Here is a 17,585-nt window from a genome sequence, read left to right as displayed (position 1 = left end):
AAAGCATAAAACATACAAAATACCCTAAAGGCTATGTTATCCATTAGCAGCTAAATTAAAAAAAGAATCTATCCACCTCCTTAGCTTACAGTACACTGACCAGGTAGCGATTAGTCATGAAAAAAGTAGACAAGTACACTGGAATATCAAACTTACTTAAAAATGTTCTAGTTTGTATTGCCTTGAGGTCTGATATGCACTTTGCAAACACAAAGTTTATATATATAATTATATATACTGTATATGTGTTTCCCCCCCCCCCCCCCCTTCTAATAGTAACGAAAATCTTGTTTGCTTGTGTGGACAGCTTATGACGTTCGTTTATGAATACAGAACAATTACTCCAGTGCATGCACAACTGATTCTGAGATCAATTTAAAATTCAGGATTTCACTGAGGAGTTCTTTGTTGCATATTATGATGGTGTGCAAAGAGTGAGACATACAGATTGGGGAGATCTTATATTTGAAATGTTCAGGTTGATAGATGGCAATAAAAACCAGAATATTTGGGCCTTTGACCCATTGTATATCAGTGCAATCACAACACAGACAGTACCTCCCTGAGTTGTTTAAATACCGGTAAGTAGATATCACTGGTTAAACTGGTCAGAATAACATGTTCCTTCCACGCGCTACATCCGGCCGGGGAAACTCCCCCGGTGAAAAGAAGCAGCTTGGACTCCTCATGCATAGAAGGAGGCATGAGGTCAGTCTGCTGCCCCCCCAGGTTGGCAGAGGAAGTGTAGCGCCCAGGATTACATTAGATAATTGGCACTGGGTGAAAAAACTGGGTTGCAAAATCGTGGGATAAAATTTTGATTAAAAAAAAAGAAGAAAAAAGTAGATATCATAAATAAGTAGATATCACCATAGAAAGGCTAAATGCTTCAATTCCCCTCTGTTAACCCCCCCCCCCCCCCCCCCCCCCCCCGCTTCTTGAACTTGAACAGTAACAAGAATAAAATCTGCACATCAAAAGGTTTTCATGGTAATAATAAAAGATGGAGTGCATCTTGGGCTAACACATTTGGATTTGGGTCACAGTGTCCCACTGTTATGTCGGTTTTTACTTAGTTACAAGTGCAACACATTGTGAGCTTGTAGATCTGCTATTTTTTGGGCGTGGCATTTACATACAGCTTGCTGGAGAAGGAGCAAAGAAGTAGAGAGCCAGTAGAATAAGGTAGACCACCACCAGAGCAGTGCCTGAGAGATGAACAAAAAAGTAAATAACATCTGATCAGGAGACTTGTATAGAAAATTACATTAATGTTAATTTATGGAAGTAATTGGATTGGCACAACCAACAATGTTAATTAATCTAAAATACCATCCTAGGGATGATCTGAGGTCGTGAGAGTTGGGTGGGGTCGAGGCCCCAAGGGATAAAGAGGTCTCTAATGTTCTGACAGATGTTTCACAAACTGGCAGCAGTACATCACAATGATTATGACTCAGAAGGACATTTGCAAGTAATTGCCTGTGATGATTTCTGATTACTTATATTATATTTGTACAAACAGTTACTTTATGACTACTTAGGTAACACGTGTTGATTTCTGTCTAGTGTTTTAAAATGTTATTTCTTCTTAAAGCTGCACTATGCACTGATTTTTTCAGTCTATTTGAAATCATGTGAGGGTTGAAAACAGGGGAGATCAGCCCATTACCCGGGTTAAAATACTAGTACACATTTACTGTAATGAGTGTATCAAAAGTTACCTCTTGCTGCCACATGGGGCCGCTAACGTACTTGAAGTGTAAAAACTACTGCAGCTTTAACACTTCATCAGCTACAGTATGAGTCAGTCAACCAGGGTAAAATCCTAGCCTCACATAGCCATATTAATATCACTGCTGCCTTGGGCAATATGCATTGCAAAGGCAGATTAAAGGCTGGATATACAAGGCTAGTAAAATCCTGCCCTGATACAGTTAAAGGCTAACATGCAGGTTGTATTTTTGCTCAATAAACAATGTGGACTAGGGCAAAGTGACTTTCCCTAAGCCTAACCCTAAATTCATTATGATTCTGAAAGATGTTGCTGGATTAGTCACTGTATAACAACTTACCCTGAAAATAGTCTGACTTGCCATCCATGAAGATATAGTTGACGAGAATCACACTGAAGATACTGGCCCACAGGTGCAAGTCACTGAATATGAGCAAGAAGCCCACATCCTAAAAACAATGCACAAATAGTCTGTTATCAGGAAATGAAACCACCACCAGTAGGTTTTCTTTTCTTTAAAAGCAACAATCATAAGGAGGGTGTCTTACATAGAAAGCGTTGAATAAGACGAGCAGAGGAATTTGTAGCATGCAAACCTGCACGGCAATACAGCTTCCCACCTCCAGACTGAAAAAGTAAACCATACAGATACAGATACAGTTAGGTCAGGGACCCCAGGGGTCCCATTTTGGGATATTTTCCATAGAGATTTGAGTGTGTGGTTGCTGCTTTATTTTGGCTATTCGAAAATACCGGAAGCTGATCTACAAGCTCACAACGTGAAATCAATGTTTTGTGTCCCTGGCCTGGCACATATCTTTTCATAGTCAAGTACGTATCAATTTGGGGGTCCTGGACATGAAAATATTTGAGTACTTTAGACTTCTGTGACACATCATTTGACTTTTGGGTTTCCAAAGGACCTACTGTACCTGAGGCTGATATTGTTCTGTAGGGCAAACTGGATCCCGTTGACAATCTCTGGGATCTCTGGAACCATCGCCAGAACTGTTACCCCTATGAAATACTAGAGAGAAAGAGAGAATAATGTCAGAGGTGTTCTACAAAATTCCATGCAATGTGTGTGTGAGTCAGTGTGTATTCACCTGTGAGATATTGGGCTGGCTTAGGATTGGCTGGATGTGCTCAGTGGCGAGATCAGCACATGCAGACATTAGCACAGTTCCCATGATGAGGATGACCAGTGATCTCCAGCGTGACCAGTGGACCACTGCTCCGGGGTTGCCTGTTACTGAACCCAGACAAAGGCATGATGTGGGCACTCGTAAGGGTCCATTTGGTTCCATTTGTACACTCAGACTTACATACATGCTCAGGATATTTCGGCAGGAGACCAAGGCTGTCTGACAGTCATCTATGTTGTTAAGCACCAGCTACATTACATAATCTGGAATCTTTTGACATTCAATTTAGCTGTATTTCTTACACAGAGTAACGAAACGAAGGAGAGTCTCATACCGGGTCCCACACCAACATGGATATCATAGATATAGGAGTGTGTCTTCAAAGTGAAGACGAGACCAATGATGTAGGCAACAGGCAGGAGGACACACACAGTGTAGATCAGTGGTCTAGACACAAGAAAAGAAGAATACTGTAGGTATATAACAACGTAGCCTTTTTCTTTTATTCCAGCTAATATTTCAGCTACAATATCAAATGAATAGACAATCACTTACTCAATGTGATCGTGGAACAATGTTTTGTTGTTCTGTTGAAGGAAATAGAAAATCAAAAACAAGTTCTCATAGTATTTAGCCTTTATTTGCCCATGATGAGTGACTGTGATCGGTTAGTAGCCCAAGGGCTAATCCCGCAAATACCTGACCAATCAGGGCAGGCGAAAACGCTCAAATTCAACGAGAGTAACGTCGCCGTAGTAGAAGGATCTCAGTATGTCAAGGCTGGCATGGTTGCAGTGATGATTAAAAACTTTTTTGTGTGGGTGTAGACCTGGCATGTTTATAAAGATGTGTAGCAGTGTAAGGAAATGTTCTAATTCAACAGGTGAGGTCACTGACCAGGTCATAGTGGCAGTTATGGCAGACAAACGGCCCACTACTATTGCTTGTGGTGTTTCCTCCTGTGGAGGTGCAAGCATCACACACCAGGTTCCCATAGGCCTTTGAGAATAGTGTGGGGGCAAACACACCTGGATGACAGAGAATTCACACCTTAGAATAAAATGTAAGAACAAACTTGGAGACAATTTGCTAATAAGAAGGAAATATTACTATATTAAACCCTATATACTTCTTTGACGGGGTCCCCCAGGGGTCTGTACTTGGTCCTCTCTTTTCCCCGCTTTATACCAAATCTCTTTGCTGATCCACAAGTCGTGTGACGCAAGCTTCTAGATACATTTTACACTCTCAAGAGTTAAATTATTGTTAAACATCTGCATTACTTAAGTTAATTTACAAGAAGTCTACACAATTAGAGAATGTAGTTTTTTTTTATCAACATTTGCCTGTTAGCTCTCCTATGGTACCACTACCAACATCAATACAGCATTATTTTTTTTGCATGGAAATGTGTTTTGGGTCTGCAAGGGTAAATCTCATCAAATGGTGGTCTGTGGCTCCAAAGCAGAATAAATAATGGGCCTTGATATGAAAAGAGTTGAAATCCACTGCTGAAATCTACATTTAGGGCATAAGTATAAATGAGATCCAAGTGCTTACCTCCAACAGAGATAAAGAGCAGAGCAGAGCTCACTCCGGTAGAGCGGCTATTGAAGCGCTGCTCGCTGTGTTTCAGACCTCCAATGATCATACAGATCCCCTGAAAGACACAAATGCCATTGTTCAAGTTTATAGTTTTACAACTACCGGTAGTTCAAGGAATAATTATGTACAGTGTAATATGCAGAGTGACTATATTTTCTGTTTCAGGTTTTTATTGTTTAAAATGTATTTTCTTTGCTTTTATTAGTTTCGTTTTTGAGCTGCGCTAGCCCCTCCTATATAGAGATTTAACGTTTGTCTTGTCTAGACACACATTAAAAACGCCATTGACAATGGACAGAGTTTAATGTTTGTTTTGTCACTAACACAAACACTAAATGCCATTAACAATGAACAGAGTTTAATGTTTGTTTTGTCTGTCACTGAGAAACTCGGCAATATGATATATATCGCTATATATATATATATATATATCGCAATGATGTAAGATGATAAGAGTCGGTGAAGCGCCCCTCACGTCACACGGGTGTGATCTTTTATTATAATTTGGGACATATAATTTGTCAAATGCAATGAATTCAGATTATTACAATACAAACTCACAGTAATGTATTCCAGTCTCAATAAATGGATGGGTGGGTGGGTGTATGGATGGATGGATAAAAACTAAAGACAATTTTGGTATATTTTATTTTAGTTTGCTTTGTAAATACATAACATTGTTTCAGTTGGTTTCATAGTCTGTTTTGTTTATTTGTTTCAGTTTAAAAACAAGTCACACCTCGTTTTTAGTTTTAAATAGGCCTATAACCATAAGACGCCCTAAAGGGCGACGTTGCGTGCATGCATCAGTTGAGAATATATCCATATATGCTGACCACATATATGAAGCTAAACCCATGTCAAAGCCCTTAGGCGCTTTGGCATGGTGGGGTCAGATTAACATGGAATGAATTCTGTATTGGCCATATAAGGAGCATGTGTTGAGTGTACAGGTTTTGATGAGGTCAGATCAACAAATGGAATGTCAGAACAGGTTCTGAAATATATCCATCCATATATGGAGATCTAAGGGTTTGAGGTCAGCTAGAGTTGCTGGCCAATATTGATGACATCAGGGATGTCCCTATATGGGCTTAATTGCGACAGCATGTAGCATTTACTATGACATCAGGGATCCCCATCCCTGATGATGTCACGAGACATTCTATGTGAATGATGGGAAATGGACGTTTTCATAGTAAATGCGACCTGCAGGCGCAATAATCTCAACTAACTATACGAACAAGAGTGCAGAGCAGACCTAGTCATGGCCAAGGCCTAGAAATCTCCCAACTTTGCTTATTACAAAGTTTTGCCTGATGGTGGCACTTGAGGTCAAAGGGTCACCAAACCAAAGGGTTCAGGATTCATGGGGCTCTATTTTCGTCCATGCTAAAACCCTTATCCCTAAACTACTTTGCAAACATTACTTTGAAAAACATTATGAATAGTTAAAATAGCCAATCTACATCGACACGTTGTGAGCTTGAAGATTGGCTATTTTAACTATTCAAAAATGTTTTTCAAAATAGTTTTAAAAAAAGGCACCGTTGTAATCTGTTTGATGACCCAATGATGTGTTCACACCATATTGAACTTTAAAACTTTAATTTTTATGTTGAAAGTGGCAAGCCCTATGTTTCCATTGTGTTGTACAGGGACTTACAGGGATGAAAAGGATGCATCCAAGTAGTGTGCCAGTCAGTGCTGCCTTAACCATCTCTTGTAGACAGGGATTGTCTGTCCGATGACCTCTGATCAGGGCTGTGATGTAGAAGGTCAACTCTGTGATAGAGCCGAAGGAAGCGTTTACCACTGCTCCCACCGCAAAGTTACTCTGGGCTGAGATACTGCAAGGGAGACAGAACAGGATAACTTATTGTTCGGTGACTTTATATATATTGTTTTATTATTATGGATATATCCCAAAAGCTACTCTTCCCACAATTTTGACGGCACACACACAAGTAATACGATATGTCAAATCGAACAATTGTGATCTGTTCATTTTTAAATTTCAATTTGAAGTTATAGATATTCTAAACTCTCCAAACACGGTAGAGTGAATGATTCTCAGAGGTGCTCTGTCATGAATCTAGGGTTTTCTAATCAGATTAGATTAATCAATTAATCAAATAATTGAGAGCAGTTTCTTTTAATCACAGTTCAACAAAATAACATGAACATGACTAACACATTTCTACTTAGTCGTAGAACGGAGTCACGGAAAATACAGAACATTGCAGATCTTAAACTCTCATCTGTCTGCTATTTTTGGTATTTTTTAAGGTTTTTGATAGTTTGACCACTCCCATCAAGTATTTTATAAAATGTATTCCATTTAAATAATCAATTAAAATACGTTTGACTAACTGTTGCACCCTTCTTTAATCCTTGTGTGCTTTTATCCCAAGAAAGAGCACATACCTTGCAATTCCCATACCAATGTAATAGGACAAAGGTATTGTGGAACAGACTGCTATGCCAAACTTGACTTCTGAGCTGGCATACTTATTGTCTTTGTCGATGTATCCAATCACCAGAGCAACTATTACCAGAGGGAGGAGATCTGAGATGAGAGTCAAAGATTTTAACTGGTTTTATGCCACACACACACACACACACACACACACACACACACACACACACACACACACACACACACACACACACACACACACACACACACACACACACACACACACAGACACACAGACACAGATTCCTTCAGGTCATCTTTAGGTAAAGGATACTGACAGCAAAGACATTGATCCCATCAACTGTATATTTGTAGTAGTACCAGTTTATTGCATGGTAACAGCATAGGAGTGCTCTGGTGTCACACTAAGAAAATATAAATAACATAGTTAGTGAACCTGAAGCATATATTCACAGCTTAGCTATATTTTGTACAAAACAAATTCCATGAATGGTTAAATTTTTTGATTTACGTATTTTCGTTCAGATAGTCACTGATCTAGGTATGCCAAACCACCAGTATGGTACTTTAAGAGTGCAAAAATCTAGTTTCAATAAGCCAATATCAACCAGCGTCAGGGTGTTTTTGTACTGTAACTGGATCACTATGTCTTACCTTCACCCGTGAGCATGTGGAGACAGAGATGTCTTCAGGTGCCATGAGGAGAATGGTCCCCAGGGTACGTGCGTTCATCTTTGCCACAGGGATAGTGAAGACCAGTATCCAAGAGAGGAAGCAAGCCAGGGCATGAACCACGACCAGAAGAGGATAACCCAGCAGCAGCCATACATATGTGGTCAAACGATGCTACACAACATGAAGGGGACACTACTTCATTAAATGATCATGTGCTGAACTTGATTTCCATGTCTGGTTTAGTCTGTTGCTGTGTCACAAAGGCTTTGTTCAGACACTAGGCAAATCCAATTTGTTTCTCAAATCTGATCTTTAGGATTGACTGTCCACTAGGGCAGGCATTTTATGGAGGCCATGAAGGCCATGGCTGCCGTTGCCCCTCAGTTTGGCCTTCTGCCCTTCAAAACAAAATCACACTTGTGTGAAGTGAGGGGTGCCTGGTAATGTTTGTTAAAACTAAACAAGCATTAAAAGTACATAGACATCACAGGCTGTTGAGATTCTGATTCTAATAAAAAAACAATGTGATTCCAATCTGGATTGGCTAAAAATCGGATTTGGGCTTCCAGTCTGAACATAAACCGTCTTTCTTTCCATACATTTCATAGGCTCTCTAGTTTCTGTATAAAGAGCTGTGATCCAATATGAGTGAGACACAGTGATAGCACACATACCCAGTAGGGTTTCCTTGGAGATCCTCCCGGCAGTTCCCGGACTGTTGCATCAGTGGATGAAGGGAGCAGGATGGGTACGGCTTCCTCCACCCCATTTAAAGTGCACTCACAGTGAGGGGAATTCTCACAGCACCTCACTGCATTTCCTACCTGGAGTAAGGATAGAGTAATTAAAAAAACAACTTTAATATTGAACTTGGCTGATATTTGATGTAAATCCTTTCATTGGAAATAAAAAGATACTTCGGAATGTGTTATGGGTGGCAACAGCTTCTGCTGGAAAATCACAGCCCATCTACATAAAACTTGTCAAATGTGTTGTTCTATGTATAGGCTGGCTAGTGCTGAAACGATAGGATTTGATGACAAATCATGACAACGAATAAAGAGAAAAGAAAAAGGGTTGCACTCTGCCCTTTTTTCCTTCTTTCTAATTATTTGTTCGGCCCAAAAATCTTTGCTTATTGTCATGGTTTTTCAGGAGCCGAGTTGGCTTTGTCCGAGGCTTAAAGGGGGCGGGACTGCAACTATCTATTGGAAGAGACAGGGGGAATAACACAGACTCCAGCTACACGCAAACGGTACCTCAAGTATTGACTTGCCGAAAGGCCACAGGAAGTACCACGCTAACTGCCAGCAAAGCTTACCTGCAAAAAGAAGGGAAAAACAAAAAGGTGCACATGACGGTTATCCGGTGAGATTAGTTAGTGATCAAATGTAGTGATAATGAAGCCATGGTCATATACATACCATACGTTGCTCCAAGGACAGTGATGAACATTAGTATGCTGACCACAAGGTATGCCAGAAACATCCACCACCCAAACATGAACACATACGCTACGTTTCCAAATGTGATTAGATGACCTGATAGCAGAACAAGAAAAGTAAGACACATGATCAGGCCAGCATAGTGAAAACATCCATATAAGCGATTAATTACTGATACAGTCATACGGTACTATGTACTTAGTTACAGATATATCAATGCCATCCGTCTGTATCACTTGGCAGTGGCATGAAACCTCACAAAACAATCAAATAAGCTACTCCGAACCTGCATCTATGTGTGGTTTAATGATGGTAAGTTCAAAGTAGAGCTCTTTAACGACATCAGAGCGCTCTTCAAGCGGACGCTCCGTCACATGGCTCTTCCATTTTCTGAAACCAAACTGGCATCACACACACACACACACACACACACACACACACACACACACACACACACACACACACACACACACACACACACACACACACACACACACACACAATTGAAGTCAATGCATGAATTTTTAACAACTGAAAATGTATGGAAATCCTTCTCCTTTGCCCTCACCCTATAGTTGTTGACTAATTTATTGGCTTCCACTTCATTCTCTGCTCTGATAGTGGTCTTGCACAGGATTTCTTCCCGGCAACTGTCATCACAAACAGGGTGGCTGTGACCTGATGTGACACACAGTGTCAACAGTATAGGATGAAATGCCATATTATTGTGAAATGGTATTTCCCTTGAGAGTAGAGCTCACATGTGTGTGTGGACAGGCATTTAGTTGTGCAGAGTCCTGGACGGAGGGACGGATGTGGTGATGTGTTCCACGTGTCGAGTAAATCGGGTTGTTGGGAAGCTCCCTGGGAGTCCTGCTCCACTAGAGAATCTGCAACAGGAGAACACAGTTGTAATCAAATGTAACTGACTCTTATTATGTCTTATTATGGGATGTTATGGGACATCATAAAAGGCATCCATCCATTGGCTTGGCGTAGACATTTGGGTGACATGGTATAGTTTAACATTGATTTATCATAAAACAACAGTATTTAATGTGCTGACTGACTGTACCTCAAAGAGTCAAATAAATATTACACAATTGAACAGTGGGTGCCTGCTGCCCGGGAGGTTAGGCGCATCTCCTGTTCAACTCCTAGGCCAGATGGACTGGACATGCCATGGGCAATAACTAAATGTTAAAGTGCAATTTTTTTTGTATTTTTCCAGTTTTTCGTGTGTCTATGAGGTGACAGTACTTCATTAGACACCCTGGAGTCGTTTTTATGTGCAATGGTGTATTAACTTTGTATTTAGGGTTTCTTCCTGGAGGCTGAACCCTTGACAGTCAAACGGGCCAATGAAATAAACAGTAATATAGTGTCATCACACTATCAGCCCCTCCCCTAACCCCTCCCCCTTTATCATACAACTACAGCTATGGGTGCAGCTTCAGTTGGATCACCACCCACCAGGCAAACCAGGCATACTGGCCCACATAAAAACAACATTTTAACTAATACTGTACACTTTTTTGAAAAAAAAAAAAAATACCTCCTTATATAAAAATAAGACCTGATGATCATGTTTTAGGGTGGATAAAAATCACGGCACTTCATCTTTAAATCTTACATTTTTATACAGCCATCATATTGGCGTACCCTCCCCCAATAAATCAATGCTATTGAACACTCTTTACTGTGTCTGTGTGTTGAACCAATGAAAAGTATTAAAAAAGTGCTTCTGACAAAACTAGCTAACTCCATTGGACCTGTGTGCTGAAGGAGCTAACTCCACCCCTCTCCGCCTTATGCAAGTATCTGACAATTATATAAAGTCACAATACCAACTTTGATGAGGCAGTATTGGTTTGTATTTAAAAAAATATAAGGTTTTCTTCATTTCCTGGAAAATGAACGTTTTGGAGTTAGCTGATTTCTGCCTGACAGCGGTGATACGTTTACAGCTTCAGAACAAAGTAGGCCTTTGTTTAGCCTCAATTAACCTATAAATTGTCCATGTAACAACCTGCCTCATTCACCAGCCTGCCATCTCGGTCCTTTGCTTGATATATAATTATATATCTCTAGAATGTGAGGTGCTGCTGCTCCTAATTACTGACCACATGTTCAAGACAAAGAGGTCAAAAGCATGACAGCAAAAAAGGGAAGCAGCTGCTTCCCTTTTTGAGGGTTCAGATTCAGAACTGGGCCCAGTTGGAGCCTATTGGGTTCCAATTCCTCTTTCTGTTTGCACTTTCAGCTGGATCTGAAACTTTAAATGTTTGTCAGTCACTGGTGGTGGCAATTAGCCCTTCACTAAATCCCACCCCAAAAAGCGATTGTCCAATGCCAATCCAAATAGTTTAGCAACGGTTGCTATGCAGGTCAAGCTTTCTTCACTGCCAACGTGCCTATTGGACAAGGATGGGTTGGGGAGGGACTTAGTGAAGGGCTAATTGTATGTGATTTGCAGCAACATTGGCCTGAGTCACAAATCGAAGATTTGGTTTATATGCTGATTCTGCTTATTCTGATGGGAATCTGCCATGTCAATATATCTAATCTATGGTCCTTTATATGGACAAGGATGCATCGTGAAGTTGTGATACGTGAAACAAACTACACAAAAACAGACTGCTGGAAATTACCAATTTATCAGTTTGTCAACAAAAAGGTGATTACTACAGTAGAGGCATAGAACAGATAATTTGATTATTTTACGACTCAATGTTTATTAAGTTTAAAATTTGAACAAAAAGAACACTAAAAGCAGACAAACAAATAGACAACAGATCATTTTAAACAGTTACATGGTATTGGCCATAGGCCTGTCACGATTGATAAAGCCTATCTGAACTAATAGTAATTATTTTACATAATCGTTTACATTAATCTGTATATAGTTTTAGTTTTATTTATATAATTATCTCCTTACAATTATCTCCTTTAACCACTTTCAACCTGGCATGCTTTTTAGGGCAAAAATGATTTTTTTTAAAGTTTGAAGTTTAGAAAGTATAATATTAAGTAGACCATTATGGCCTGCAGGGTTTTGTAGTTATTTGTCATATCTTTTGTTTATCCAATTAAATCGCTATTACGGTGTGTGTGTGTGTGTATGTATATATATATATATATATATATATATATTTTTTTTTTTAATAGGCCTATGATAAAATGTCATGGTCATTGGGAGACAATAGAATAATAATAATAATTATTATTATTATTATTATTATTATAGGCATATAGGCTACAGTGTGATGGTAGTTGCAACATGCTTATGCAACTGAAAAACTGTCTACTGAAACATGTTGCATATTAGGCCGCTCTATTTGTCCATGTCTCTTTTATGATGAATTTAAGAGAAAACAAGCATTGGGAACTCTCACTCACGCACAGACACACATAAGTCGCAGACATAATATAATGGCGCCGCTTCGTCATATAAATATAACTTAAGTTATATTACCATATGTTGAATTTATGCTAGTGATATCGGAAGAATAATGCATAGGCCTATGCTTAATATAATTTCCTACTACGTCTACTACTCGCCATATGGACAATCTCGTGCGTACATGTATTTAAAGTTTTGCTTTGTATTACCACATATCAATTTAACGTCACCTTCGGTAGCCTGTCTTCTTCTCAGGCTTTTCGTATCAGCGTGCGTGGTTGAAAGGGACATCTCTGCTCTTCACGTTATATCTATATTATCTTGCACTCTGAGGCTGTAGTAGGCTACTGTAGTGTTACTGTACTCTGTGTACACTATAATGCGCTTGTGTTCTTCAAGACAAGCAGCGACGCGACAGCTGCTTGTCGGGCGCACTGATTCACGCCAGACACGCGTGGGGTTATGGGAAATGTAGTCCCAGTGGTGGACAGTATTTACTTTAGTAGTGTACTTTACTTGAGTATTTGTGGGATATCATACTTATGACTTTCACTCCACATTTCAAAGACAAACATTGGTCTGCTATTTTCACTAGGATTGTTTGTTTTGTTTGTTTTTGAAGTTGTGGGCATTTCTTTTTTTAAAGTCTAAGTTTTAAAAGAGCAATGCAAATGTAGAGGCCTACTTTAGTCTAAATTTGCACTTTTGAATACTTAAGTATTTAAAGCATGTAGGCTTATACTTGCCAGAGTGAATTGTGCTGTTTTGAATGTCAGATATAAAAAATAAGTACCCAAAACATATATTTAGACATAGTTTTATATAGGCTAATATATATTTATTATGTAGAGGCTAATGTGCATATAAAAACATATTACGAATATACAGTAGGCTAAACATATTTAAAATTATAGGTATATAAATTATAGGCAAATTATAGGCAATATCATTTGCATATTTTGAAATTTGCTAAAACATTTCATAATTAGGGTTAGAAAACAATTATAGCTTATAGCCAGTATTTGTTGATAAGAATAAGGGAATGAGGAGCTGTATATGTAGGCAACCACGTCCACATGATTATATAAGTGAAGGTAACACAATAATACAAGGTGAAATTTGACATTTGTCAAATTGTCACTTTACTCAGTAATGTCATGCATGTGACGAGGCCAAAGGCCTCCTTACACGTCTACAGGGCGTTTAAGTGTCAACTGAACCTTTCACTGTAGTTACAGGTTGAAAAGAAATGCAAGCTTTTAACTTTCAGAAGAGTCAGGCACATTGTGCAATAACAAAATAAACATTTGTTGTCAAATAGCTTTAAGGTCACAATATCCTGGGTAAAGCTCTTTGTGACCCCCAAATTGGATTTGTCAATAGATGTTTTCATGTCAAACCATCACCCACCTCCAGTGAACTAATCTATCTGATAGGATGAGGATTTGCCTTGCCCTTGTTCCACCCATGGAACTGTTCTGCATGTTTCAAAAAGGCTTGCCAAATTGTCTAAAACAAACATTTATAAAACATTAGAGGCCACTCCCCTGAATAAATGTACTGGCTATTACAATGATGGAGAGATTTTAATGGCCAAATGTAATCCTGGAGGTGGAGCTTTTTTATACATAATGTTTAACAACCTATAAAAGTGAACTGCCTCACTCAACTTGTGGGATACTCTGGTCAACTTGCTGTGAGGTCATGGTGAAACATTCATGTGCCACCTGTTTGTTGGCACTCGCCCTGCTAGGCTGCTTGCTTGCGACCTTAATCGAAGCTCAAGATTCATGGTGGCAGCAACCTCAGACTACTCAGGCTCTAACTGGCCAGATACCTCAAACTGGCCAGAGCATCTACAAGCCAAAGCCTGCCATTCAACCTCCAATCGCCATTCAACCTCCAAAGTTTGTTGACAAGTGGCCTGATGTAAAAGTAGTACCAGGGTCACAGAAACCACGACATCCCGACTTAATACCGACCACACCTGTCCAAAGCTGTGTTGTAGAAGTCGCACAGAGGGTCCCCTGTGGATATCGTGACATCACTTTACAAGAATGTGCTGACATAGGCTGTTGTTTTGAACGTCAATGCTACTATGGAAAGGCAGGTGAGTGCTTGGCAAATGTTTGAGACTTTATTGTCAAGTATTAAACAGAAGAAGGTAAACAAAATGTCTTTCTGAAATTTAAGGGACCAAATTTATGTCAATCCTGTGTCCTAGTGCAAAAGGTTGCATCATTGATTTGTTTGATTGATTGAAATTATTATTCACACCATTTTCACTTCATCAGAACATTTAGAGACGTACAAATATACACAGGAGTTTTTTTTTTGTGATCAAGTTTTTATTTCATTTTTTGTTAAAATAGGGGTTTCCCCCACCCCAACCCCTCCACCCCACAGGTTGAACAGCAAACGGATAAAAATTATGATACAGCAAAAAATTAAAGCAAGACAGGTACTTTACCGTACCCTTTAAAGACAGGAAATCATCATCATCATCAACAGGCTGATCATACTTTCTATACTTTCTAAATGCAGCTAAACAATTTACTAGATAAATGGGGGAATTGGCCACGGCTAAATTTGAGAAATATTGGCGTAAACGGATTTAAAAAAACAAGTTCCACACTTGTTAAAATCTGTAGGCAGAGGCTGAAATATCACCTGATTTAAAACACACACACTTTAATATAAAAATCCACTGTATCAGACTGATTTCAGCTTTGCTAGATTAGGTATATTAATAATAACATTTTGCAAACGTTTTATATTGTGTTTTAACCCTTGATTGTTCTTCTTTTGCTCTAGTGACTGTCCAATGCACCAAGGATGGCCAGTTTATTGTGGTGGTGTCTAGAGATGCCACTCTGCCCAACATTGACCTGGATTCCATTACAATGTTGGGAGAAGGTCCCAGATGTGCACATATTGACTCCAATTCTGCCTTTGCCATTTACCAGTTCCCTGTGACAAGCTGTGGCACTCTTGTTAAGGTAGTAAGACATGTAGTTTGTTGTTTGTTTTATTTATGTTATTTGTTGACTTTTTAATACTTTTTTAGACTTGACTTCATGAAGATTGTTACCAGATTATCCATGTGCCTTTTGCAGGAGGAGTCTGGTATTATAATCTATGAGAACAGGATGGCATCCTCATATGAGGTTGGAGTTGGACCCCGTGGAGCCATCACAAGAGACACTACCTATGAGTAGGCAATCCACTTTAGAATTTTATTGCTATCAAATTAACCACTTGAACCCCAGCATCCTTATTATGGGGGGAACGTTTGCCAAAAACGGCAGATCTACAAGCTCACAGTGCATCGCAGTGCGTTGTGAGCTTGTAAGTGTCCTAAAGTGGTTAATGATATAACATAAAGGCACATAATATCATACTTCTTGTTTTCCAGACTGCTCTTCCAGTGTAGGTATATTGGCAACTCTGTTCAAACCCTAGTTTTTGAAGCACTTCGAGCTCATGATCCTCCTGCAGCTACAGGTACTGGAGACCTTGAAGTTGTGCTCAGATTGGGCAATGGACAATGCATCACAAAGGGCTGCATTGAGGGTAAGAATATATTAGTCTGATCATCGTTGTTTGTGTAGACCTCATTTCATAAATGGGTACACTATGAACTGGTATTTGTCCTGTCACAGAGGATGTGGCCTATAGCTCATACTACACACTGGCAGACTATCCAGTGACAAAGGTGCTGAGAGATGCCATCTATGTGGATGTTAGCATTGTAGACAGGACTGATCATATCCACCTCACTCTTGGTCACTGTTGGACAACCATCCATCCCAATCCTCACAGCCTACCACAGTGGGACCTACTAATCAATGGGTAACTATCACACAGCATTCTACCTTTGGAAAAATCTTGTTCTTAATCTAGATGAAGTTAGTAATCCTGGTTAAATAAGGCTTGCATTTCTACTCACAGTATAATTAATACATCGCAATGAAAATGCTGAATTACGTTTTAATTCACGCAACATTCATTTCAGAATACAATTAATAGTATAAGGTGAAATACTGAATTAGATTATACTCAGGTATATCACAGTAGGCCTACGTACTAATAATTACAATTATTTGTCAAGCTTATAACATGAAACTGTAAATTACTCATCAATTATGAATTAATATATCAATATTGTCATGACATGACACAATTTGAACAATTTAGTATAAATATGGACCCTCACAGGCTTCTTTTGTTTAAAGTGGGAAATTTGGTATAGTTTTTTTTATTGGCCTAACATATTGTCTTGTCTATATACAATACATTCATGAATCCACTTGCTGACTGGCTGTCGGTATTGAGCAATTTATTTTAATAGGGGGATATTATGTGAACACTCCATGAACATCCTATATAAAGACAAGATTTTCACATTTTAATTATGCTGTATGTAGCATGTGACATGTCAATCTAGGGGGGTTTCATGATTCTGAATCCATTCCAAGCATTAGTTTTGCACAAAAAACACCACTTGGGCTAAAAACGGCCAATAACCACTTGGCAACCCAAATGTGCTGACCTCATCACATTTGTGAGGACGGCTATGGCCGTTTTTAGCCCAAGGAGTGTTTTTGCAAAACTAATGCTTGGAATGGATTCAGAATCATGAAAACCCCCTAGTATACTTGAAGCAAATTTGGACATTTTTGCCTTATATAGGATGTTAATGGTGTGGTCACATATAAACCCCTATAAAACAAATAGCTCAATACCGACAGCCGGTCAGCAAGTGGATTCATGAATGTATACATGTATATAGACAATATGTTAGGCCAATAAAAAAATTGTAGTGATAGAAAATAACTTTCCCTTCCATCACTACATCTACTACAGCTGCATTGGTTGGTTCCCATATAATACAAACTTGTAATGATTTTCCTCCTCTGGTGACATTTTTTGAGATTCACGAAAATAGTTTGTCAGTACCTGATGGAAAGTTCTTCCTCTTCAGGTGTCCATACAGGGATGACCGTTACACGACCACCCTTGTTCATGTTGATGATCGTTCTGCTGGTGTTTCGGTGTACCCAAGTTACCACAAGCGCTTCATTTTCCAAATGTTCGCCTTTGTGGACCAGAGTACTATGGCGCCCCTGAAGGAACA

At 39.2% G+C, this 17,585-nt stretch overlaps 1 protein-coding gene across 3 annotated transcripts; it reads right to left on the bottom strand.

The window, feature by feature from the left end:
- Positions 1-973: 973 nt before the first annotated feature.
- Positions 974-12,846, bottom strand: cax2 (cation/H+ exchanger protein 2). 3 transcript variants are annotated; one of them, XM_080762621.1, is made up of 20 exons: positions 12,679-12,846; positions 9,807-9,935; positions 9,614-9,723; positions 9,332-9,446; positions 9,025-9,141; positions 8,860-8,921; positions 8,275-8,424; positions 7,580-7,771; positions 7,239-7,329; positions 6,913-7,054; positions 6,152-6,335; positions 4,441-4,540; positions 3,778-3,908; positions 3,436-3,467; positions 3,215-3,327; positions 2,842-2,987; positions 2,668-2,762; positions 2,284-2,362; positions 2,076-2,184; positions 974-1,208 (listed from the first exon to the last, which is right to left on the bottom strand). In XM_080762621.1, the coding sequence occupies exons 1-20, from the start codon at positions 12,737-12,739 to the stop codon at positions 1,132-1,134; spliced, it is 2,235 nt and encodes a 744-aa protein (XP_080618747.1). In that variant the 5' UTR covers positions 12,740-12,846; the 3' UTR covers positions 974-1,131. The 3 variants fall into 3 exon arrangements, with proteins under 3 accessions (XP_080618747.1, XP_080618748.1, XP_080618749.1); XM_080762622.1 differs by having other exon boundaries at positions 9,825-9,935; XM_080762623.1 differs by having other exon boundaries at positions 9,614-9,695; positions 12,679-12,717.
- Between the last annotated feature and the right edge of the window lie 4,739 nt (positions 12,847-17,585).

This window comes from Protomyctophum bolini (assembly GCF_963924005.1).
Source record: "Protomyctophum bolini genome assembly, chromosome: 4".
Taxonomy (NCBI): domain Eukaryota; kingdom Metazoa; phylum Chordata; class Actinopteri; order Myctophiformes; family Myctophidae; genus Protomyctophum; species Protomyctophum bolini.
This window is presented reverse-complemented; position numbering and strand designations above follow the sequence as displayed.